The sequence below is a fragment of the Haliaeetus albicilla genome, chromosome 5 (genome assembly GCF_947461875.1).
Source record: "Haliaeetus albicilla chromosome 5, bHalAlb1.1, whole genome shotgun sequence".
NCBI lineage: Eukaryota > Metazoa > Chordata > Aves > Accipitriformes > Accipitridae > Haliaeetus > Haliaeetus albicilla.
This window is the reverse complement of record NC_091487.1, coordinates 10,658,404-10,682,661: the sequence shown is the minus strand read 5'-3', so window position 1 is coordinate 10,682,661 and position 24,258 is coordinate 10,658,404. Positions and strand designations below refer to the sequence as shown.

The following is a 24,258-nucleotide window of genomic DNA, read 5'->3' as shown; positions in this document are numbered from 1 at the left end:
TATTTTTAATTTTTTTTTTTTTTAAAGAGGGGCATACCTCTCTGCCCCTCCAACCTTCTTCCAAGCAGCCCCAGGACTTTAACCAGGCAGAGGATAAGCAGAAGCATATGCAGCCTTCTCACAAAAGGAGAGTGAGCTGCAAGTAGATTGAGAACAAGTCAAAAAAAAAAAATGCAGTTCAAGACAGAAAGAAGTGATTTCAGTGGCTATTCTCATGCTCCTTCTAAGATGTCAAAGGCCACAGCAATTGCATTCGACACGCTGCTGGTCTGGGAAGCAGAGCTTGCTGCAGGAGGAGTGTTTAGCTCAGGGGCTATTTGTGCAAAACACTTGGGTACCCCAGCTCTGAGGGTAAGTTTCACTGCTGCTTCCCTTCCCTCTCCCCCATCTCAGCCCTGCTGTTTAGGTAATAAAGAAAGGTTTTAAACCTGTGTGCTGGTGAATCTCTGATAAAAAGGTTTGGATTGGTACCTGCATGGGGCAAGGGGCTCATTGCAACTTCTGTTTGCATTTGTTAAAGTTTATGGTATTTTTAATGTTCATGTTGAAACTCTGGCAAATCAGTGGCGTTCCTTTTTTAGGTCTGGACTGACATGTCCTCCTGGCACATAGCAACTAGCCCCTTCAAAACAGGAGCCTTTTCTGAAGGGACAGTTCCCTCCCTGCAAGCCACGGCACATTACAACAAGAAAGCAAAGCCTGAACTGACAAGCATCTTAAGAGCAATAGTAGTAGAGTGAACCCTTCTAGTATGTTAGCAACCAGGTTTCAGTAAATTTAAAACAAGCCAAAGGGTTAAGGTAAAACAGGAACTCCTCTTAGGACTGTGAAGGAAAATGCAGAGGCACTGTGAAGTCCATATGTGCGCTCACCTCCCAGCACGGCTCCCCAGGAGATGGGCTTGGGACCACCTTTCCACCAGGTCTGCTTTAAATGGAAAATGGCCACATTCTCCCTGCTGGGGCCCAACTTTATCAGTGTGAGTGAGAACGGCTATCACATCTGGGCTGTCAGGGAAATTAAGCAGAGTAATGGCTATTCTTGGCTTCTGCCTAGGCTCTGGTTGGGACAGTTTTGGACATGGACAAAGGCAGCACTTGAGTTGTCTGTCTCACCATGGCCTTGCAAGGCCTCCCAGGTCAGGATTGTTTGCTGTGGTCAGACAAATACATGGCAGGCTGCAGGTATTATTTATTTTGCAGGCTCCAAAATAAATTTGCTACAAAGCCAGAATGTTTGAAATAAATAAAAGTTAAACCCCATTCCTGGGAGAGTGGTGGCATTTTGCAGGTGAAGAAACTGAAGCCAAGAAAGCCAATGCATCTGTGCAAGTGAATGAAGCAGGTCAGTAACAAGGCTGGGAATAGGAGAAAAAATCCCAGCTCCTGGGCCTGCATTTATTTACAGCTGCTCAGCTTCACTGTGGACTTACCTGCTTTATTTCCTTCTCACACTGAAGCTCTTTTCCCATTCACCCATCCTGCTTACACACACACACACACACACACACCCTTTTCCCACTCTGCCCCTTCTTTCTGTTCTTTATCCATCACAGATCTATCCTCAGCACTGTGAGCTGGATGGGATTTCTTCTTATTCTTGTTCAATGCTGTTTTTCTAGGTGTGACACCTTTGTCAGTTTGTAAGAGCTAATAGGAGCTCTAAAGTTACACCAAATCAGTCATGTTGGGTAATAATTCCCTTGCTGGCCATGCTGGGTAATATTTCCCTTCAGCACAACTCCTGAGAATTGCCCATAAAGAGGTAAAAAAGGAGGAGTACATAATCTGTTGCAAATGGTCGAGATGCTCACCTGAATTCACGCTGGTTCCAGTGTGGTGAATTGCTTTAGAAGTCAAGAATCCTGCAGCCAACCAGCTCTGAGCAATTATTTAATCTAGCTTGGCAATGGTCATGTTTTAGCTTTAAAGGGCTGAAAGAGGGAGTGGTGGAGGACAGTCCTCTTGCAGCAATTTTTGAAGCAGACAGTGAGTAGGTGGACTTCCCAGGAGCAGTGACTAGGGTGGCAGGAGTCAAAGGGCCAGAAGAGAGTAGAAGAGGTCTGTGCATGAAAATGGGCTAGTGGCAGGGTCTAAGGGTAGAAGTCCTGCCTAATATCCCTTATGCAATGAGTATGAAATTAATGCACACCAGCAGAAGTGCTTCCTAATATCCCTTATGCAATGAGTATGAAATTAATGCACAGCAGAAATCAACAGACCGCAAGAGTACAGGGTAAGTGTTGTTTTGACAGTGTTCAGTACATTCCTGCAGCATGAACAGAGGGCAGCTGCCAACACCCTCTTCAGGCAGGCTCACCACATCAGTGACACCTGATTGCACTAGCAGGAGTATCCGTACCCATACCGTTAGAGGAGATAGAAAAGGACACAGTGAGATGGCACAAGATTTTTTTTACACTAACCTTTTAATGCACTCAGCATTTGTGCTGGTAAAAGGCAGCCCCAAAAACTGCTTCTACTCCCACTCCCTCCATCTCTCCAGCTCTGCTAGTCTGGAAACAAGTTAATGGAGCAGGAGAAGCCCATAGCAGCAATTTTAATTGTCATTTCTGCCTTTTCCCACTATGAAGCAAGCAGAAGGGCTGGCAGCATGTGACTAGAAAAAGGGTATTACCAGCTACCCTCAAGGGGTAACTCAGGAACCTCTAAGATAATAGTGTGGACTTGTTTCTTATTAATTCCTTGCTCCAGGATAGCTGTTGGGAACCTTTAGGCCCACTTCTGAAGAGGAAGGCTGATGCTACATGAAGAAAATTAACCAGCTGGCATTTAGAAAATGAACATGCCCATGCAGCCTGTGGTCCCCCTTTACATTTGGTAACAAGCTGCCTTTCAGCTGCATGCTGACATGGGAGCATCTTCTCCTTGTCTCCTACGGCATTAGGGTTCACTGCTGGAAGATGGTACCAAAAGGGCTCAGGCAGCTTAGGATGGCTGGCCGTATCCTTGACTATACAAGCTGTGGCATGGAGGTGCTGAGGAATGAGTATATGAACTAAGACGCTACCACTGACTTTGAGAACAATTTTTTATCTTACACTGTAACAATTTAAATTCACCTTCAAAAGACAGGCACAGAAATACTGACTTCTCAAATAATTTATTTGTATATATCACCAAATCATAAAAAGCCAATGCACTGTCCAGCAAAAAGCATCAATATATAAAACACAGTAACTCATTGTCAGTAACGATAGAGTGTATCACTTATACTGAACCCAGTCCAGCTTCTACTAAAGCCAAAGGAAACTTTGTCATTGACTCCATTAACAGAAGGGCTGGACTCAGAATTTTTATTTGCTAGGTGTTTACAAAGGGCTATATTAAAATGCTAGTAAAAAGCTTTCCTTTTGAGACTGTATCAAAACAATAATAAACCTCACTCCAGTTCTGTTTCTGTCAAATGCATGCAATTAAAGCTCCAAATCAGCAGTCATTACACTGCAAAAGACCATAAAAATCGAGAGAGAGAATATTCAAAACAGACCAGGCTCCATTCTTAGCTTGTGTGGACTGGCGTGGGCTCCAGCACAGCTCACAAAGCTAAGCTATGTACACCAGCGAAAGACCTGCACCTCTACAGCTTTCAACAGTTAAACAAATTAGGAAAAAGTGTTCAGTTTCATCCCCAAATACCCATTCTGTGGGGACCTCTTTAGCAGCATAACACAATAGTTAATCTAGATTCTTAAAAGCTTTTCCCACGTGGCTGTAAGAAGAGGCAGTGGCTCATGAATACATAAGTCATAGGACATACATTTCAGAGAGGCTGTAACGCTTTCAGGCTCTGCACTGACTTACAAGCAAGAAAGATCTGCTTCAGATCTTTGCAGGTGGTACCACACAAAAAACCCAAACCTTCTAAAGCCGTGGCTGTTAATGAGCTACTTTCAAAAATGGCAAGTCTACAGAGGTTTGGGAACAGTCTTTCCTCCCCCATACAACCACGAGCTGCACAGGGCAAAGGGCCAGCTGTAGGGTATCTGGATCTGCCAACATGGGAAGAAGGTTTCCCAAGCAACCTTGCCAAACCTGGCAGCGATGCCAGCACCTTTACACTAGATATCTGCACAGCTGTCACAGGTGGCCCTCTCCAGAAGCTGAGTTTAGGCCAACACATGCTTCAAGGGGATGCTCAGCAATTTGTGGAGCCACATGAGCAGGCAGCGGCTGAGGGGGCCAAGCAAAGTCTGAAATTGGTGTCAGCGCTGCCAGCACAGGCACTGCCATGCTGGATCCCTCACACTGCAGTCTGAAAGCCGAAATCTCTCACAGGTAATGCACTAACAGTTCTCCTCACTACCTATTTCTGTTCTGATTTATGGCACTTTCCTGTCCCCCTCAGCAGCCCCTGTGCCCACTAGGAAGAGATGTGTGAAATAAGGCCTGATCATCAGCTTGATGGCAATAAAACCCTCTGTGAAGTTTGCAGGAATGTTTCTGAAGATGAAAGGATCCAGGGGAAGGAGATGTCAGTGGAACTCTTGGGTTTTTTTGTTGTTGTTTTGTTTTGTTCATAAACCTTCAAAAACCTCTCAGAAGTGTACTTCACATCACAGTATATTGATTTCTCAATTGTGTAGCTTGGGCTGAAAAAACAGCAATAGTTTTATTCAGAGAGTATTTGACCAGAATTGCTCTGATACCATCACTCTGTACTAGCTGTGGACCCCAATGCAGTGGTCCTCCTCCTGGGAGGATGCTGTTCAGCACAGAACTTCTCAGCATCATTTAGCAAAAAGGACTGACTGCAACTCCAGGAGACTGTGGTTTAATAAGGAGACTGTTAGCACCTTTTGAAGTCAAATGTTGAACGCTGTTTAACAATGACAGTTAAAACTGTTGCAGCTGCCTAGAAAGTGGAATGGGTTAACTGATGCATTCAAGATCCAGTGTGCTGCAGGAAGATGTGCTGTATTTCAGACACAAATTATTGGACTTCACCTTGTTAACAGGGAAAAATAATTCCTTCTGCTGCAGGAGTGAGGGGGTGAAGAGCTCTGGACTGTGTTATGTGGGATACCATGATGGGTGATTTTCAAACATTTCCTTGCGTTAAAAGCTATTGTTTAACATAGCATTCATCTAACTCTGCCAGGTTCCTCAAGGGACTGCTGGCACCAACCTTGGGAACCTCCTAGAGCAATATGTCACCCAAATCAGGCCTGGCTTATGTCAAGGGAAGGGTTTGACATCATACCCCAGAGAACCCAAGTGAGAACAGGGAAAATCTGTGACACTTTTTCTTATTTTTTGACAAAAGGCAGTTTGTCATAGGAGCTGCAATTTTTCTCACATTCATAAATACTCTTCAGAACCTGTACACAAACTGGAGTCAAACTTGCCCAAATCGAAATAAGGGGAAAGTAAGGAGGAGATAAAGAGTAGTTTTGTCACAGGACTGTTTACTCACTTGTGTGAGAAATCATCCAAGACGTCAACAGTAACAATGAATCTTCATTCCCACCTCCTGGCAGGTTGTCTCAACCTTCACTTTACAACATAGTCAAGCAGAAAGGGGGAACAAAAACTTCTCAAATTGGGTTTCCACCATATACAAATAATTCAAGCTATTTCAGCAAGCAGCCCTTGCTGCCAAGTACTTTATCTCCCTGATAAACTCCAGAACCACCAAGCTAAAACATTGTTATTTAGGAATTTCAAGCCAAGTAGAAGAGCTCCAACAGGAGGATTTGGGGGGGATCCAGGATAGCACCATGGTAGCAGCATTTGCCGTGTCGGAGGCTTGTGTCCCCCAAGGCAGAGGGGGAGATTAAACCTGTGCCTTGCAGTTACCTGCCAGTGGGGAGAGCTCGGGAAGGACCATACAGGCATTTTAACAAGTAGCTCATCGCTTTCTGCCACCCCTATGAAATGCAACTTTTCAGGTAAGATATGACCTTCCATGTCTAACAAATCACAGTTGCTGGCTTTTTGTTTTGGTGAGAAAAAAAAAATATTAAAACGAAGCAAACCAAAATCATTTGACCAATTAAAAGGGCTATTCACACAACCCTTCTTGGGTGCCTGTGCCCATTTTTTTAGGAATGAGGATCTGACAGGACACTAATAAACATTGAATCCTAAATCCTTTATCTATCTATGAAAACAGGATTTAGACTCTCACATGGATTCAATTCTTTTGACTATTGTGTGCAATAACAGTTACAGCAGTTACAGTAGTAGCTATGAGAGGTAGAAAAGTTTAAGCACTCAGGTGAATACATTCACGTTAATCTATGTTTGCAATAGCAGTTCAACTACACTCTTTGGCAAGGACAAACTGAAGAGAAAGCATTGCTCTGTAAATACTCTTCCCAACAATAGAATGGAAAGACACTGTCAAGTACATGCCTGGATTGAAATAAGCAGTACTTGTTATATACTAAGTAAATTGCCGTCTAACATCTCAGAAACAAATGTTAAGTTTTCTGAGAGAGTGTAGTTGTGTTTTTCCCTTCTACGTCAGGAGTACATCAAAGTGCTGTCTTCTATGCAGTTGTTAGCTTCATAAATTACTGAGTGGAATTTTGTCATTTCAAAAAAATTTAAAAAACTTTTATGTGTGTATCTGTGAATACTAAAATACAGCTCAGGTTAGTTTTCCTCTTTCTTATGGAGGACAAAAATAGAAACATAGACTTCAAGGCGTTAGGACCATGAACAGAAATAATTTGAAAACAATTTAATGAAGCTATATGAGCATTTTCTCACTGCATGCAGGTGTGGAAACTAGCCAGGCAAAACCCGCTTCTTTTCCCAGATTGCCTAAGCACAAGGAAAGGACATTTGTGGTCTCCAAAGCAAACATTCCAATGAGATAAAAATGGGCTATTTCCATCAGCAAAGGAAATGGTCTGAGGTACAAATTTAGGATCTGGATACAGACAGGTTTCCCATTAGCTCACGGATGTTCACACCCAGGCCATTGATTTAGGAGAAAAGACAAAAGTTTTGTCAAAATCCAGATCAGTTTGTCACAAAATACTGTTAGTCTTGCCAGTATGAATGACTGTCTGGACTTTTGTTAAAGTTAACATTTAAATAGTAAAGGTGATTTTACATGCAATATGTTTGAGGTGGGGGTCTTTGGGCAAGGGAGGTGATAAAAGCCACATTCACCCAAATACCAGGTTTTATGTACTTTCTTGCTCTGAATATTTCGCAGCTGGCATCCATTCTGAATTTGGACATTTGATATTGCATTTTCTGAGACCCATCACGTAGATCGATGTGTGATTTGAGGTTGTGCAGAAACCCTGTTTCCTGCATAAAGCCTATACAATGTCCTGTGGCTCACACTTCCCTAGCAAGGGGACCCCACGTTCTGCACCCAGATCAGCCTGAAGAGACTCCTGTGCACAGCCCCTGTTTCTCAGAAGATGGTTTCCAACCATCAACCGAAGGGCTAAGCTACGTGAGGTACTAACAATTGACATTGGACCAATATGCAACAAAGGCGAAAAGATTCTGGATGACAAATGAAGGTGAAGCATGGCTTCGTATCTCACTGATGAGAGCCTTCAGGTGTCCAGGGGAATCCTGAGTGCCCTCTCTCAACCAGTCATGCATTTCACATGCAACAGCCACTGCACTTAGAAACCCCAAAGCCCTCCAGCCAGGAATCTGTTTGTCCAGTCTAGCCTTCCATTTCAGCAAATAACACAGCCTAGGGCATTCTAACCTGCAGTTTACTTTGGGGATTTAGAAGAAACAGGGCAAGTGCACATGTTTTCTCAAGGTGAGTTTTCAGGTTACATTAAATAGAGAGGGTTAGATTGGTTAGATTCTCAGACACCATAAATCAGCTTAGCCCTTCTTTCCCTCAAGAACTACACACTAACTTGCTACACCAAAGATCTGCTTGAGTTTCTTCAACCATTAAGACAATAAGTTTTCAAATTAATTCTCCCATCTAAACTCCTGCTACTAAATAACTGTATTATAAACACACCTTTTTTCCCCTTTGTCACCTTATCTTTTCTAAGAGCAAATAAATGACTGTTTACAAAAAGACATGCTGGCTGTCTTGAGCCAGAATATTGTACTGTGTTGCAGAAGAGTATGGTTTGGCAACCAAAGGATTGACACTTCTATCAAAATACGTTCTGTTTGTTGCCTGCAACTCTGTATTTTAAATGAATTAATAACAGCACCATGTTCATGCCAAGGTCATTTGTCATTTAGGAGTCCATGGTGCAGAATTCCTGAATCAGGGGAAAAGTATCCCTTGCTCATGCAATTTAACTGTAAAGTGTGTGCTCCTGTTCCTTGCAGCCTTGCTTCCATCCTGAATACTGCATAGGTTTAATCAACAGTGTTTCATGTTGCTGAGAGAAGGCCTTGAAGGGAAATGTGACTCTCAGGACTAATACAGGTTAACATCAGGGTATTACCCAGAGATAGAGGAGGAATTAAAACATTTGCAAACTCACATTGGAAACCCATCTCAGCCCTTCGGAGGCTGTGCACTGGCCAGTGCTTTCCTACTCCACTTACATCACATCCACATCCACCTCTGGGTATCATAACCTATGTGTCATTGCACAGATCCTAATACTAAGTAAGAAAAAGGCAGTGTAGAAAGTTAAGGCAACCTAACAACTACCCAACCTAAGCTGCCTGTTAAGAGAAGAGCCTATATCCGTATCACAGAAGAGCAGTGGAATTATTTCTGGCATATATCTGTGTACATTGTACACACACACATACACCACCTCCCTGACACTGAATGCTTTCATGACAAGGTCCAGATACTCAGGCATCCATCACTGGTTATTATAACAACCAGTTTTCTAAGGGACCACAGAAACATTGCCATAGCATGTATGTGTCCTTCAGTTTTTAAAGTAATCATTATGCTCTTATTTTTGTGATTCCTATTGAAAGTTCACAGCTGAAAGATGCCTCCTGAATTAGTGGGATAAGAAGTTACGTGCATTTGTGCCCTCATGAGAAATTCTATTCCAAAAAATGGCTTCAATTGTTTCTCCATTATAAAAATAATAATAAACAGCATCAATTGAAAAGCTCAGATGACACTTGTTAGCTCAGATTTTTCTAACCTAATGTAGATTGCTGGCAGGGAATTGGCAGGAAAATTAACCACAGGTGGTAGGCAGGACATGGGGAATATATTCGATATAACAGAATAATTGTGTGACAACACCCCGGTGCCTCAGAAAGCAGCATCCAGTTGCATCCCACCAAGTAAGGCTCTCCCTGTGTTACTAACAATTTTCACAGGCCAAAAAAAAGACCTTTTGACTGTGGTTTTAGCATCAGAGGGAACACAGTGACTAAACAACTGCATCCCCCATTCTCCACCAGAATGGCTCACAGCTTTGCGATGGGCAGCAGCGGGAGGACCTGCATGGGCAAGGGCCACAAAGTTTTTTCCCCTTCCACCATGTGACAATAAATGAATACAAGTATAAATACCACACAGGGTTCTAGTTCTTTGAATATACCTCTTGCTAGAGTGTTCTCAGAGGCCTGCTTTTGGAGGTATCAAATTAAAAAGGCATTGAAATATCACAGAAATGCAACATTTGACTCAGAGAAACTCCTACTGCAGCCACACTCTGAGCTGGTTGGCAATGGACGACTAAAAGCAGAGGTCATAAATGTACAAGAGAGAGGGGTGTGAGAGAGAGCATAGGTATGTATGTGTGTATAAATAATACTGCTATTCTAACACATTTTCAGCCTGGCATCACTAGGTTGGCCTGAGTGTCCAACCTTTAGGAGAAGAGGTTGCAGAAAGCTGAATGCAAACAAAAAAGCCCAAGCTGGTCCAATAACTGGGCATTGCATGATACCCTGCCTCCCCTTGAGTCAGCCAGAGAGCTTCTCACTACACATTCTGCCTTCTCACCTGCGCAGGGGCTTCCTTCAAAACTAGCTTTGCTTTTGAGCATCACTGATGCGTGCGAGCTGGGTGCCAGACTCAGCCTACCTAGTCAAGTGAGGGAAGAAGGGGAAAACAGACTGGGATGCATGTGGGACTCAAAGAAGAGCCTCAGCCTCCTTTCAGTTTACATGCCAACTCCAACAGCCAAGAGGCTTGTGTTCACGGGCACTGTAATGCAACTGGGGTTAGAAGAATTTACACAGGTAAATGAACTAGAGATGCTAAGATTTGATGCCAAAGTTAACAGTGAGTCTGTACATGTACATGTGTTGGGCTGGACTTTCCAAAGGCTGAAGCGAAGTATTTTGTTGCTATTGACTTTTACTTCAAGGTGGGATCCTGGTTGCATCAGGTGCTTTAAAGATCCCACTTTTTGTCTATTGAGCTGCAGAACAATGAAGATAGTGCCGGGGTGACAAATGCTGGCGAAAATGCTAACCACAAAAGTCAACAAGAGTAGAAACCCCAGGACCAGAGTTTGCTGCTTCTCGTGGAAGTGGAAAAGAGGAAAAGACCCCGAGACAGGAGAAAGAGAGGTAGAAGAGAGCATGAGCTCTGGACAACCTCATCAATGAGCAGCATCTTCTTCTTCCGTCTCAGAACCAGAGACAAGGCTTGAGCCCTCATAGCTCAGAGCAAGGATGAGGAGGACACACTTGCTATCTTCTGCCTCCTGGTTCTTCAAACCCCCAGGCAAGACCAGGAACAGTGGTCCCAACCCACATGTTACTTCAGCCTAAGCCTGATTTGGCACATACATAAAATATATTATACAAAGCAGCAGCACGGTTCCGTGTGAGGAGTAAGGCATGAACTGAAGTAGTTTGTGAGAAGAGACATCACTGCTGAATCTTAAATGCAAAGTGAGACTGGAAGGAGAAGTAGTTTCTTTTACAGTTAGAGAAACAACTGGGGAAACATATGAAACAGGATAACTTTCAGGACCCAGGCTCTTCTTTAGGATATGAAGGGGAAGGTCATGCCCTGGCAAAGGGCTTAGGTACCTGCAAGAGTGTACCTCTTATTAGACCAAATGAATAAAAAAAAGGCACTCCAACAGTCCTGATCTCTGAATTTTAAACTGGTATTAACTAACTTGATCTCTGATTCCCTTTTCAGGGAACTCCTCCTCTGATGTCAATTCACAACTACAAAAAAGCTACCACTGTAAAGCTTTCAAAGGAATTGCATTCCCTTGTGGGCAGAAATCATGCTGAAAAACAAGACCTCTCTATAGATAGCTGTGGCCAGCTGGGACTATAAGTGATGTTCACAGGGCTGGCTCACTGCTTTGAGCCCATGGAGGGTTTTTTCCCTAAACCTGTGAGAACAATTTGGCTATTAAATGTAATGTTAGATTTTATGCCCTAAAATGCTTACTAATTCAGGGATTTGTTATGACTTCAAATTCTGTTTCAACCAAATGCTTAAGCCAGTACTTAACTTTAAGCATCAGATAGTCCCCAGAAGACAGCAGTAAATCTGCATGGTGCTAGCCCCAGGCTTGAGCTCTTCTCTCCCCTCCTTCCTATTTACCAGGCAATATAGTTGTGCATGGTTTGCACTCATGTTGCAATAAATTCAGTCTCAACTCAAACACAGCTGCCACAGGCAGTGTCAGTGTACTCTCAAAACATCTTCTTCAGCCTAAACTTAACTGCTTGCTTAAATTTTCTGCTGAATTGGGGTTCTTCTGCATAATGTGTACCTGGGGATAACTGTCTAATTCTAGCACAACTTCACATCTCTGTCATGCAAATCCCACGCTCATCTGAGTGACTCTTGTTTATTATATCAGATTTACTTCTCATCTCAACCACCTACCTTATTTGTTGAAGCACTGGCCAAGCAAAACTGAAAGCAACAACAAAGTCACTAGTAAGCTTTGTGAAAATAACAGTTCTTCTCCCTTTTCGCAGCAAAATTCATCAGCCCTGCAACTCCTGCCCATGAGTGGGGAGAACAGACCCATTCAACACTGAACTACCTATAAAATAACTCAGCTGTTCGAGCTCCTTGCTATGTTTATAGATATATAGAGATACCTACAACGAAAAAGTTTACAGTAATTTTGCATACTCTATATGAAATAAATATCACAAGTAAATTCTAATACTCAAAACCGAATAGTATACAATGGTAGGGACCAAGATCTATTTATAAATGCACAAGCATTAATACTATCTATTCAGCCTAATTTCTTAGTATGCAAGCATCAGCAATTGCTAGCTACACTAAACTTCAGGAGTCATAATAAATGTTGGTCATGCCAAAATATAAGAAGAAACAAAACCACAAAAATTCTCCACCATCTTTCCAAATGATAGACAGTTTTTGACAGATACTGTAATAATATAGTGGTTTCATTAAGTTCATTAACACTGTCCAATATTAAATATCAAGTCTGGAACACAGGTCTCTATGTTCTAAATAAACTCAAAATCAGAGCAGAAGAAACAAGTTTGTCAGCACAGCATCCATACATAGCAAAAGCAGAGACAGTGAGAGTCTGTACCTGGCCCAGAGCTGCAATTACCCAGAATAAAGTGAGAACTGGGACAGCTTTACTGGTAAAAGGGAGGAGAGGGAGAGAAGAGGGACCGGACACAGTCCCAGTTACAATTGTTGTTGGAGAATAGTTTGAAGGAATAGCCTGGACTCTGTAGCCTGGTCTTGCCAGCTCAGTCCTCAAAAATGGCCCCTGCCCTGAAAGCCAGTGATGGCACGTAGGCGCTCTACTAGCAAGAGCAGGTTACAGATTGTGCCTGTGCAGGACAGAAAGTTTGCTATGCCAATGGCATATGGGCCCGTTCATTCTCTGTAGCCTAATGTAAGTATTTCTGCCAACAATTTCTCATGGAGGAAGTGGGTGATTCGCAAGTACATCTCTTTTCAGGAAAGAAAAGATCTCACACACTCGGTACCCTGACTCAACTTCAGCTCACACTACTGAATAATAAAATCTAGATCCTGCCCTGGAAATTTGCTTACACTTTAGATCATGCCACTTTTCTCATCTTGCAAAGAGGTTCGTGAAGAGGATCTTCCTAGCAACAGCTCCTTCTCATGGATCAGGCTATCTAGCAGGTCCTCCTGTCTGTAGTTGTGATAAACCTTCAGGAAAGCCAGAATGGTAATTCCCAGCCAAGTCAGCCAGGCAGCCCAGAGACCAAACTAGAGAAGAAAACAAATAATAAAGAGGTCAATACCATATTGTAAAAACAAAGTCAACTGTCCAGGTGAATATCAAAATCTCAGCTGGACCAAAACCCATGGAGTCACACCAAGTCACACCCAGTAATGTCCTGGCCCCTCTGTTCCTCAACTCTGTCAAGTTATTCCTAGCTTAAAAGGAAAAACTCTTTATGTACCAGAAATATTGAAGCAAAAATGTGCTAAGTACAATGAGGAAAAAAAGAAATCTGTATAATCTAGGTGCATCCGTTGAACTTCCCATATCTGACATTCTGGCTGGCCCAAAGTTCTTGGGATTATTTCACTTTTGTTACTTTGGAATTGCAATACGTTTTAAGACATTTTCCAAAACTTTCTTCCCAAGTCATTCAGGCCTTCCACTACCCCTGCAGAAGTGCTAATTTCAAGGTATTTTTATTCAAAATATTGTTGAGAAAATCTTACAAATTGAACCTTTACATTCTGGGGTAACTGGTTCACATTAGCATGAACCCAGAGCAAGAGAAACCCACTACAATGCATCGAAGTGCCTGGGGGCTTATTTATACCTGGCATGAGAGACCTGGGCTTAAAGCCTCACATACGCAGTAAGACCCATCACTAACTTAGTCTCTCTTGCTTAACTTTGTAGAAATAATTACACTTTGATTGGTTCAGGTACTTGAATGTTGGCTTCCCTGCCTCAGAGGAGGCTCATTTGTAGTAAGGCTTTCTGGTAGAAATTCCAATTTAATTCTATGATGCCTTTAGCAAAGAAACATTAATTGAATCCCTGTATTTCAGTTTTGACATACTGAATTTTTAATTAAAAAAATACAACAATTTAAACACTTCCAGACAGTAATACAGCTGTGTATTCTAATAGCCAATTTAGATAAGCAAGGGCCACTATTTTTTAAAGGGAGTTTGTGTTCCTATATATCTTACGCACTTGGGAAATTCTCTTAAGTATTACTGCCCACACTTAAAATTATCTCAGTTCACCAGTAAAAAAATATTTTTGAGTTATTCTACAAACCTTGGAAATAAGGAGATATTAATTTGGCTTTATATGACTATATCTAGAGAATTGGAAGCTTTGCATTCATTTCTTAAGCACCACTTCATTAATGAAATATCCTAAAGGCATTCAGATATCTGCTACTGCTGTGGTCTTCTCAGCATATTTGATATGAAAGAATCTACTTGGGTATAGCCAAATTCAGTGAAAGTCCCAGAGCCATTCTGATGTGTTGGAAGCCTCTGAATGGAAGAAAGCAGACAGAGACAGGAACAGAGACTGCTTCTAAGTAAAGCCTGCTGTCAGAAATTATTGCACTTATAAGGAAATGTTTGCTTTAGCTGGTAAATCTAGTCTTTCTTGGGTTTTTCTTTCTACTGTTTCAAAGAAACTTCTTTGCCCATTCTTGTACCTTCATCCAAGTCTGCTTACCACACCTTGGATATAGAAGACAATGATGCCCGATTTTGTTCCCTGCTTGGTCCTTTCTTTAAACAGTCATAATCAGGATTCACTTTGACACTACCGTGTTCAGCTTTTGAAGCCAAACGGTGTTCCCCTGAAGCTGTTATGCTCCCAGGGTCTTCATACTTGGGTGTTTGCAGAGCTTAGTGGCTGCACCTTGCAGGCTAGCTCTACGCAGGGATATCTGGAGGGACGTGGATTGATGTGGGGAGCTGCCTGCGACAGCTTGAGCTGATCTATCTACACTGTGATTTGTTAACTGTCCTCCAACTGAAGTGCTATGTGCATGGACCTTGACTTTTTAGGCATGGGTCCCTGTTAGAGAAGTGCCTTCTCTTGCATATAGATCACCAACTGTCCGCCCTGAGATCACAGTGTGGCCATGGACATTTAGTTCCCATGAACTCAAACCTATAGACTGGTAACAGGTTTACTCCTGCTACCCTCCCACTAGCTGGCAGATTAGGAGCTAATGGCAAAATCTACTGCAAAATACAGCTTGACCTTTGGCTAGCATCTTATAAAGAGGTCACTTCTAAGGCATATTTCTGTCCTACATGCAGATGTGTCTGAGCTGGGTGTCTAGATGCCAGTGCTGGCAACAAAGACACAAAACTAGCTTGTGTCCAAGAGGTACGGTTACCTCAAGAAGTGCCCCAGGCAAGTTAATGCCTCTTCCTGGGGGGGACAACATAAGAAGCGTGTGTACGGGTGCAGCCCTGCATGGATGGGGCTATCCTCCTTGCAGAACTAGTATGTGCTCACATGCACAAGTGCTCAAGTCCCAATGTTTGCAGACTTTGATTGTTGACTTAGAGCTAGCATATTCAATGGAAAGGTCTGACAGCCTTAGAGGTCTATTTCTCAAAGATTCATCAGAAAGCATCCCTATCTAAATGACAGTAATGTTTAATTATTTTCAATGATCTGATATTTATATAGCTCAGGTGATATCAGAAAAACTCATGGAAGGCAAAGCCAATAGCCCCCTGATCTGGTGCAGGTCAGACATTATTCTGAACAGAAATGAAGAGCTCCAGGACACCAGAGTGTTGCAACTTTTGCAGAGCTCATCCTTTGGAGTAACAATAAATTTTCCATCATGAGTAACAAGATCAGTGGCAGAGTCAGGTTTTGACATGTCTGCATTCAAAACTATCTATTTTGCATTTAAAATGCAAATGTGCCCATCACTATCATCCTGATTCAGCACTTACTGAAGTCAGTGGAAACATTCCCATCGATTTCAGAAAAATAGTAATTCAGGTCCAGCAATCCCAGATCAATGAGCAAATGGCAAATGAACTGGAACAGAACCATGACCTACTCTGACCTACCTGTGCAATAGCAAACTGGTCGTAGAAAGCAGAGTTTTCTAAGTTCAGTTCAAGATCTATATCCTGTAATTCTTCACAGCTACCCAAGGAAGGCATTTGGAGGGGAAAGAAGAAAATTATTTCAGAGAGTCCAAACATGCAAACCAAATATAAAATGAAGCAACATCTTAAATGTGTTTCAGAAAGTCACAACAGCATGTTTTATCAAAAGATATTTAAGTTATTGCAGTAACCAGGTTGCTTGCCAATCTTCTCTAAAACTAGGGTAAAAGAGGCATGTAATTACTTTCTTTAAAAAAACCCAATGTATAATTATGTAAGTGATAACACCAATCCTCCTTAAGTGGAATTGTAATAGTTATTATGAAAACAGTGTACTTAAAACCCTCTTTTCCCACTGCCCCCAAGCCTCCCACATATACACATCTGGCATCACCCCAGGTCGTTTGCTTCACCCCTCAATGAAACAAAGTGTATGAGCCTCCGTTACCTTTTGACTTCACCAGGAAAAGCCTCAGAAGAAGGGATTGTGTGGGTGTTTTTGTTTCGGATGCTCCAGCAAGGAGACGATACTCTGATGGTAAGATAGAGGCTGCCTACAGATTTTACAAATAACTTGGACTTTTACTGGTGTGAAAAAAATCCCAGGATTTTGAGGTTGTCTTTCTAGCTCTTGGTTGATTTCTGCAGCCTCTTCTCTCTCCTTTTCAGTGCTGTCGGTCATCTTGGGTTCTTATCCGAATATTCGATTAGATGTTTTTTGTAATTGAATTTTTAACCGAATATTCGAATAATTCGATTAATCGTTGCAGCCCTAAACAGAACATTTACTATGGCATTTTACAACATATGACAATGTGCAACATAAATGTATGCTTTAAATAGTATGTTTATTCAATATCATATGACATAAAATGTCACCTTTTCCTCTCTCATGTTACTTGTTTGATAGGAAAAAACCTAGCTCAACTTAACTTTTTTCCTATAGGGAGCATAAACATTGTGGGATACAGTAGAGCATTTTAGGAGCTGTACGTTTTGTGCACTGTAAGAAAGTATCAACCATCTGTACTTTGCACTTACAAAGTACTTTCCATTCTGCGGCTCTCAGGGCATCCACAGCACAGCTATGAGGCCAACATCTTTACATCAAATTTTGGATGATGGTGCCTTGTGGCACAGGCAGGATGAGTGACTTGCCCACTGCCACACAGTGGGTCGGTGGCAGAGCCAGGACAGCAAGCCAGGAGCCCTGACTCCCAGTCCCCTGCCCTGCCCACAAGACCACACTCCCCCCCTTCTTGGAGCATTTCCAAATCTAGCTCTCCTTTGGAAATAAAAGTTTTTAAACTAATGGATTTCTTTTGCATATGACCGTGACTCTTAAAGAGACCATGAAACATGACAGAAACGTACTTTTCTTTGTGGGGCACTAAATGCAAAAAAAAAAAGTTTGATCTGCTTTTTTTGTTCCAGATGAAAAAATCTGGATTTCCACATTACAGATGCCTTCTCCCCCTTGCTCACCTTCCGTGTAATAACTACAGTTTGTAACACCCCTGTTCATTTGTGCATATATGGAAAAAAAAGGGAAGAAAATGTATTCTTCAATACTAACCTATTTGGCATGCTTCCTTTTTCGGTAATTGCATCACACCACATGTTAAATCCTACACTCACTATAGTGCTAGCAATAAATGTGATAAACACCACAAAGGCGCTGATCAGCAGATTCAGGAAGGCATAAAAGAAAGAGCTGCAATAAAAAGGAAGAAAAATGTAACTCATAAACAGCTGAAACACAACATCAGCAGTCTCTCTAAGCAGCATACACTGGGCACAAAGATACCGGTTTCCATTTGAAACACATCTGCTTTAATTAAGAACACCTTATACATTGAAAACTATGGATTATGATTTTGAGTCACATTATCTTCATTTGTGAGTACTTTTGCTTTTGATTTTTTTTTTCACCGTAAGAGGATGGGGCTTTAAATCATAAATACTAAGTGGCGATTGTTCATACAAAGCATGGTTTTCATTAACTGTAATGACGAAAATCACCATTGTTAAAATAAATGTCATTAGCTCAAATTATATAGTAACTGGAGCTAAAATTATTTCATGACTAAAGTGATAATTGGGACAAAAATTGCCTAGGAGTGGGAAACTAAAAATAAAACAACACAGTACTGATAGCTATAATCATTTTAAGCAATGTAACACAAGGTACTGCCATCATAGGACACGAATCTCTGTTTTATGGGCAATTTGCAGAGCAGACCACTTTCTCCTGGGACTTCTCTGGCTTTGGTGTCAGTATGTTACTTCTGCCAGCTGAATGTCAATTTATTTCAGCCCTCTTAGGTCTGCCCAACCAGGGCCAGCCCCAGGCACGTGCTGTGTTTGGAGTGGTAGGGGGTGGGATGCTTACACTGCATAGGGCCAAGAAATTGTCTACTCATCTTCCAACCTCACTGCTTAACTCTGCCCCTTACTTCTTGTCAGTGAAAACTTTCTAGTCCTTTTCTCATTCATCCAAGTCCTTCGCTACTTGAAACTGCTCTAGGTAGCACTTGGAAAGTCTCATTATCTAAAAATTGGACATCTACTCTAGGTTGGAGAAGACTGGCAACTCCAGGTGGCAGGTCATCTTATTCAGGTTAGGTGGTAAGGATGAAAATGACAAATTTCCCACCAGTGCCACTCTCATTATGCTGAGGATAGAAGGAGTCTACTCACCTCAGAGAACAAAAAACCAGTCATTTCTTTTCCCTGGTAGCTCATTAAATGAAAAGGCGAGAGGCTTTTTGGGTCAGTGTTTGAATACTGGGAAGGTTCTGGGCTGGTCAATCCTAATTTGTACAGGTTATACATGGCGAGACATATGTGACCTCAGGAGGACTACTTTAAAATGAGATGAGGAAACAATCATTAGTGAGGTTAGGATGTTCGTTTCTGGGTTGATGTGGCTTTAGAGAGGCTGTCTAGGCCCTCTCCAAAGTGGCAGTCATTCCATCCCAACACTGATAGAGAAGGAGTGAAATAAACCACCTTCCAGAAGTGCCCTTACAGACTGTAGCGGGACCTGGATGCCAGGACACCTGCCTTTGAGATGAATCCTACTCTCATCCTTTGGCTTCACTGGACTTGGTGGACACCTCCACAGAGTGCCAGGGTCACCCATATAGTAGCAGAGCAAGCTGGTACAAGCAGACCACGGTTTCGCATGTTCACTGTCCCTGCCCTGATTTCACACCTAGCCTAGACTTCGTTCCAAGTGTCACTAAAGCCATATCCACTGGGTGCGCCTTAGCACGGTATGCTGGCCTGAGAGGCAGAAAAGACTTGAGCTGTCCACTCAGTAGAGTTGACACCAGACTTAGTAAGAGCTCTAGAAAAGGAACAGTTCCCGGGAGCACTCAGTGGATCATTGCCAGCCCGGGACCTCTAGTCCTCCCTCTACTTCCTACCCTGCAGCACAGGAGAGGTGCCAAGGTCCAGAATGGGACGTTCCACTGACAAAGCAGGACTGAGTGTTGCACTTGATGTGCATTGGGCAAGCAGCAGCCATCACCGTGTGTGCTGGAGGTTCCTCAGGCCAGGGCATCCTGGAAGAGAACTGTGCTAATTTGGCTCTCTGCCTCACCTATTTTTTTGCTTAGATCAGAATTTCAAGCTACACATTCCAGATTGAGTGGATGCCCTGTAATGATAAATGCTTACACTCAAAGTAGAAGTCGCTTTGCCATCCTAGTAGTGAAGTATCTGAGTTGTACCTCTACCTTTCAGCTGAGCTGAATAGTCCCAGGCCCAGAGCACGGCTGGCAGCCAGCATTTGCTTCTCCTACTCCTGCAGGCAACTGGAGCTCAGTCTGTCCCTCAGGCAAGGGGTGCTCAGACCCTTTTAAAAAGGGGTTTTAGCAGTCTTAACTACCTGACAGCAACCATTAAAAGCCATTGCACATGAAGACTGACCACCTTGGTAGGATGCATAGGGTGCTAACCCTGACTGCCTCGGCCGGCTCACCCTGGAGCTGGCCCAGTAGCAGTGATTCTGCTCAATAGGATCAGCTGTGATGTCATTCTGGTTCTTCCTCAACTGCCTCTAATCAGAAATGGTAATTATCATTTATGATGAGGAGCTCACATTTCTCTCCATCCAAACAGACCTGTTTTCATGCCCATTTGAAGTGTTAACAAATTGCTGTCTAAAATCAGAACAGCGTGTGTCCTACCTGCTTTTCAGACAGACAGCAGCAGATCTGGTACAGGACAGACCTTCTTTCTTACTAGGAAACTGCTGTTTTCAAGCAGCTTCCTTCTCATCCTGTTTTACCTTTCTGTCATGCTCTACAGTTATCTCATGATGCCGACTTGCTCCATCTTTGCTCCCCACCACCCCACAGCCTTCTGCCTCCTTTCTTGCCTGGAACAGTTGTGAACAGTGTTATACAACTGCTAATGCTCAGCCCAAAGGAGCCTGAGAGCAACTCCTAAAGCGACAATTTTCAGGGGCCTGCCCAGCAGTTTTGAACTAAATAGCCACATTTGGAAGCAGGCCAAACATCTGATCCAAATTCACTATTACAAGGTTTTTACTGCTGGTTTCTTCCAAAAATTAACTAGTTCTGAACTGCAAAACTGAATAAAAGCATCTAGATTCAACTAATCCTCTATAGGTATCTGATCACCTGAGGAAGCTGAATTTAAATGTATTAAGTACATGGTTCTATTTAGAACTTATAAGGTAAGTTTTAATATAGAAATAAGTTTCTAGTCTATACTTACTAAAGCATGTTTTAATATTAGGCAGCTTGAGGGTGGTCAGAAAGTGCAAGAGGGGCAACACTGCTAGCCAGTCCCCAATATTACCCGCATCAGGGTGTTGTACAAGGCCAGATGCAACAACCACTGACTCAAGAAACTTCTAGTCCGAATAGACCTGGACACAAGTGATTAACCCTTGGCGTGGTCCCTAAACCCCAGGAAAATAACTTTCCTAGTCTAGCCAGCCACCAGTGCATGCTCCTGCCTTCCTACCTCTGTGTAGCTGGATGCTTGGAGGGCCCTGGCCCCACAGCACCCGCAGGCTGGGTTACCCGTGCCAGGGGGTCTACCCAAGGTGGCAGGACGGGCCACTGGAGAGCACAGAGCACAGCGCTCCCGAGCTGCTGCCTGGACCACCAAGCCTCTCACTATTCCTGCTGGGGTCTGATGCCCCTTGGTTTGTCTGAGCACAGTAACCGGCTGCGGCTGCTGCAGGGAGCGCTCAGCGTTGCTCTCATGTCGTAACCACGCAATAGTTGTTCTCTGCAATAGTTGCCATGTCCACCACAAAAGCAGGATAAAAATAGAGGGGGACTACCAACTGCTCCCTTCTGCCCCCTCACGCATAACCGTGTCGTTTCAGGGTTTTTCAGGCGCCCAGTGTACACCCTGGGAAGGCTCCCCTTTGCAGGGACGTGGAGTGGGACCGTGGTCAGGAGGCACCTGCGAGCCCCAGCCTCCAGCATCGCCCCACGGCCCCCAGCACCCTCCATGCCCACCGCAGCTGAGCTGGGCACACACTTCTCCCAGACTGCCAAAGGGCAGCGGGCGCGTAGCGATGAATCTGGCTGCCCACCCCAAACCCCTGCAGGGGAGCATCCTCCGGAGAGGGGCCTGAACTCAGGTGGGGGTGTAGGTGGTGCGTGGGCAGACAGACGCAGGCAATACGCCGCTTCACTCCAAACCCCTCTAGGGAGCAGGATGATCTGGATGGTGCAAAGCCCAATGCTTGGCCCCCAGGCTTCTCCCACTTGCCCCAGCCTGCAGGAGGGATGGGCACCCCCTGCCCTCCCCAGGGTTACTTACTCCTCGTGCCCTTTGCAGAGGAAGAAGAGGGTCCTCCAGGCCTGCACTGTGGCCAGCAGCAGGGAGAGGAGCCCGGTGAAGATGCTGAAGCGGCAGGCAGCCTCAGGCCCCCACTCCTGCACAGTGAAGCGCTGCCTCTCCACGGTCAGGTTGGCGTTGAGCCACATGCCCTCGGTGAAGAGCAGGCACCGGCCGTGGAAGTCGTTGCCATTCTCGGAGAGCGGCACCACCACGATGAAGCTGAAGAGGAAGGCCAGGAAATAGCAGATGCACTGAGCGAAGAGGAAATTGCTGAGCGCCATGTCCGCGGCTCTGCGCAGGCAGAGGGAGGGAAGGAGGGAGGGATGGAGGGAGGGAGGAGGGAGGGATGCAGGAGGGAGGGATGCAGGAGGGAAGGATGCAGGAGGGAGGGATGCAGGAGGGAGGGATGCGGGGGGGGGGAAGGATGGAGGGATGAAGGGAGGAAGCCTGCAGCGGGGGAAGGGGGTGGGGGGGGGGAGGATGCGCAGTGCAATGCAATGCAGTACAATGACTCCTCTGGACACGGCTGCTGCCTCTCCCGCAGCCCGAGCTGCCCCTACTGATGGCTTCAGGGCTTGTGGGGGGAGCAGAGAGGAAGAACTGTTGTGGGGGATCCTTCTTCTTTGGGAAAATCTGGCCGCTGATACACCCTGTCACCCATGGGGTTAAATCAGTCCGTGCCTCCCCAGCAGGGCTAGGTACCACCGGCTCTCAGTGGGGTATCCCCCTAATGACATAGGACACTGATGTCACCTGTGTTGGTGGTGGTGACACGCACCCTTCCACTACAAAAAAACAAAGCAAACACACAAAAAAAAAAAAACCAACCTAAACCGCAAACCCACAGCTTCATCCTGGCTGATGGATCTCAGCAAGTTTTGGCCCCAGTTTCTAAAAATCTGGCTACCAACCTCAGATGGTGGCAATAAGGGACAAGGTGCACAGCCACCCTGGGAGCTGCAGACTGAGTGGTTTTCTTCTTAGCCCAGCTGGTCACCCCCTAAAAAGATATTGCAGGTGGCAGCAAGGGCTCACCAGAAGTGGACAACGTTTTGTTGAGCCTTGGTGTCAGTTAGGGGCTGCCCAGTGTTGGCATAACCTGCATTGTCCCTTAGCTGGCAGACAGAGAAGGGGTGAAAAAAAATAACCCTGAGCTCCAGCTGGACATCAAGCTGAGAATGGACCAGCACAGCAAAGGTATGTCCATGGCAGGGACACTTGTTGCTCACTCAGCTCCCAGGGGTAAGCATCCACCCTGCTCTGCACTGCCAGGAACCAGTCCCCTGCCCTGCACCACTCTTGAAAAGACATCGGAGCATCCCAAAACTGCATGGCCAGGATGCAAGTAAGCAAAAGGCATTGGAGAGAGGCATGTGACTTGTGCTCAGTTGCCCCCCCCCAGCACAGAAATCCAAATTAAGCTGACCCTAAATTGGAGCTGCCCCTCAATCCCAATTTCATTTTTCCATCTAAACATGAGTCCTCTTTGCAACACAAGACACCATAATTCATCTCCACTTCCAGGTAAAGTAATTTCCTAATCCAATTTCCTAGCCATATCCAGTCTGAGATCAACTGCAGGTCTCAGATCACTTCTTAATCCCAGGGCTGTTTCTGCTCATTTCAGGCAGCATGCCATTTCCCAGCTAGTGTTTAGAGGAGCAGATGAGGGACTGGGACCCTGAATATACTGCCCATGGGATTTCAGGCTTGTGTTTCCATTGGGCAGCAAAACAATTATTTTTCAGTGCTGTTAAGACGCTACAGGTACAGTCCCGAGGCAGGTGCTGGGGGGATTCTCAGAGAAGACATTAATTCAGCTTTATTGTAAATAATTTGTAATGCATATTATCTTGAAGTCTTACTCTATCAGTACAGGGAAAGTAGTTTTTGTGCAGATGCTGCTTCTTGAATAAAAACTTTTGTCAGCATATGTGAAATGTGTCAGGCCATTTTTCTGATCCTTACCAACTCTGATCATCAAAAATTGTATTTCAATTTTGCAAGATGAGTTATAGAGCACTGACCTGACACTGTGGGGATAGACATGCACTCCTAACAGAAAAGGTTTCGCTGATATTTCAGTCTCGTAGTAAGGAGGAAAGTTTATTGCTCTTAACCTTGCTTCCAAGAAGTGCTGGGTTCCCACAGGGTTTTTTTCCTTTATCTGGAAGGAAATCAGACCGGGATTGAACTGGAAAACTCTTTTCTTTGAAACCTGACACATCAGATTTCCCAGATAATGTTTTCTGAAGTTAACTTGGGAGGTCAACAGCGACATAAAAGCTCAGTTATTGCTTACACTGGAGCCCACAGAAGGGGCCGGCAGATGCCAAGGGTGCTTTGCTTCCAGCAAGCCCAGTGCTCAGATCTTACCACCGGCAACCACAGGGCTCTGTTGCAGGAGTGTTATTGCAGAGGTGAAACGTGAGGGTCACTTGTAGAACA

The 24,258-nt window shown here is 44.1% G+C and overlaps 1 protein-coding gene across 1 annotated transcript; it reads right to left on the bottom strand.

Moving 5' to 3' along the window:
* Positions 1-3,104: 3,104 nt before the first annotated feature.
* On the bottom strand, positions 3,105-22,241 carry TMEM179 (transmembrane protein 179). Its single transcript, XM_069783324.1, has 4 exons — positions 21,790-22,241; positions 17,552-17,689; positions 15,934-16,012; positions 3,105-13,110 (listed from the first exon to the last, which is right to left on the bottom strand). Exons 1-4 carry the CDS (start codon positions 22,089-22,091, stop codon positions 12,931-12,933), a joined length of 699 nt encoding a protein of 232 aa, XP_069639425.1. The 5' UTR covers positions 22,092-22,241; the 3' UTR covers positions 3,105-12,930.
* Positions 22,242-24,258: the final 2,017 nt, after the last annotated feature.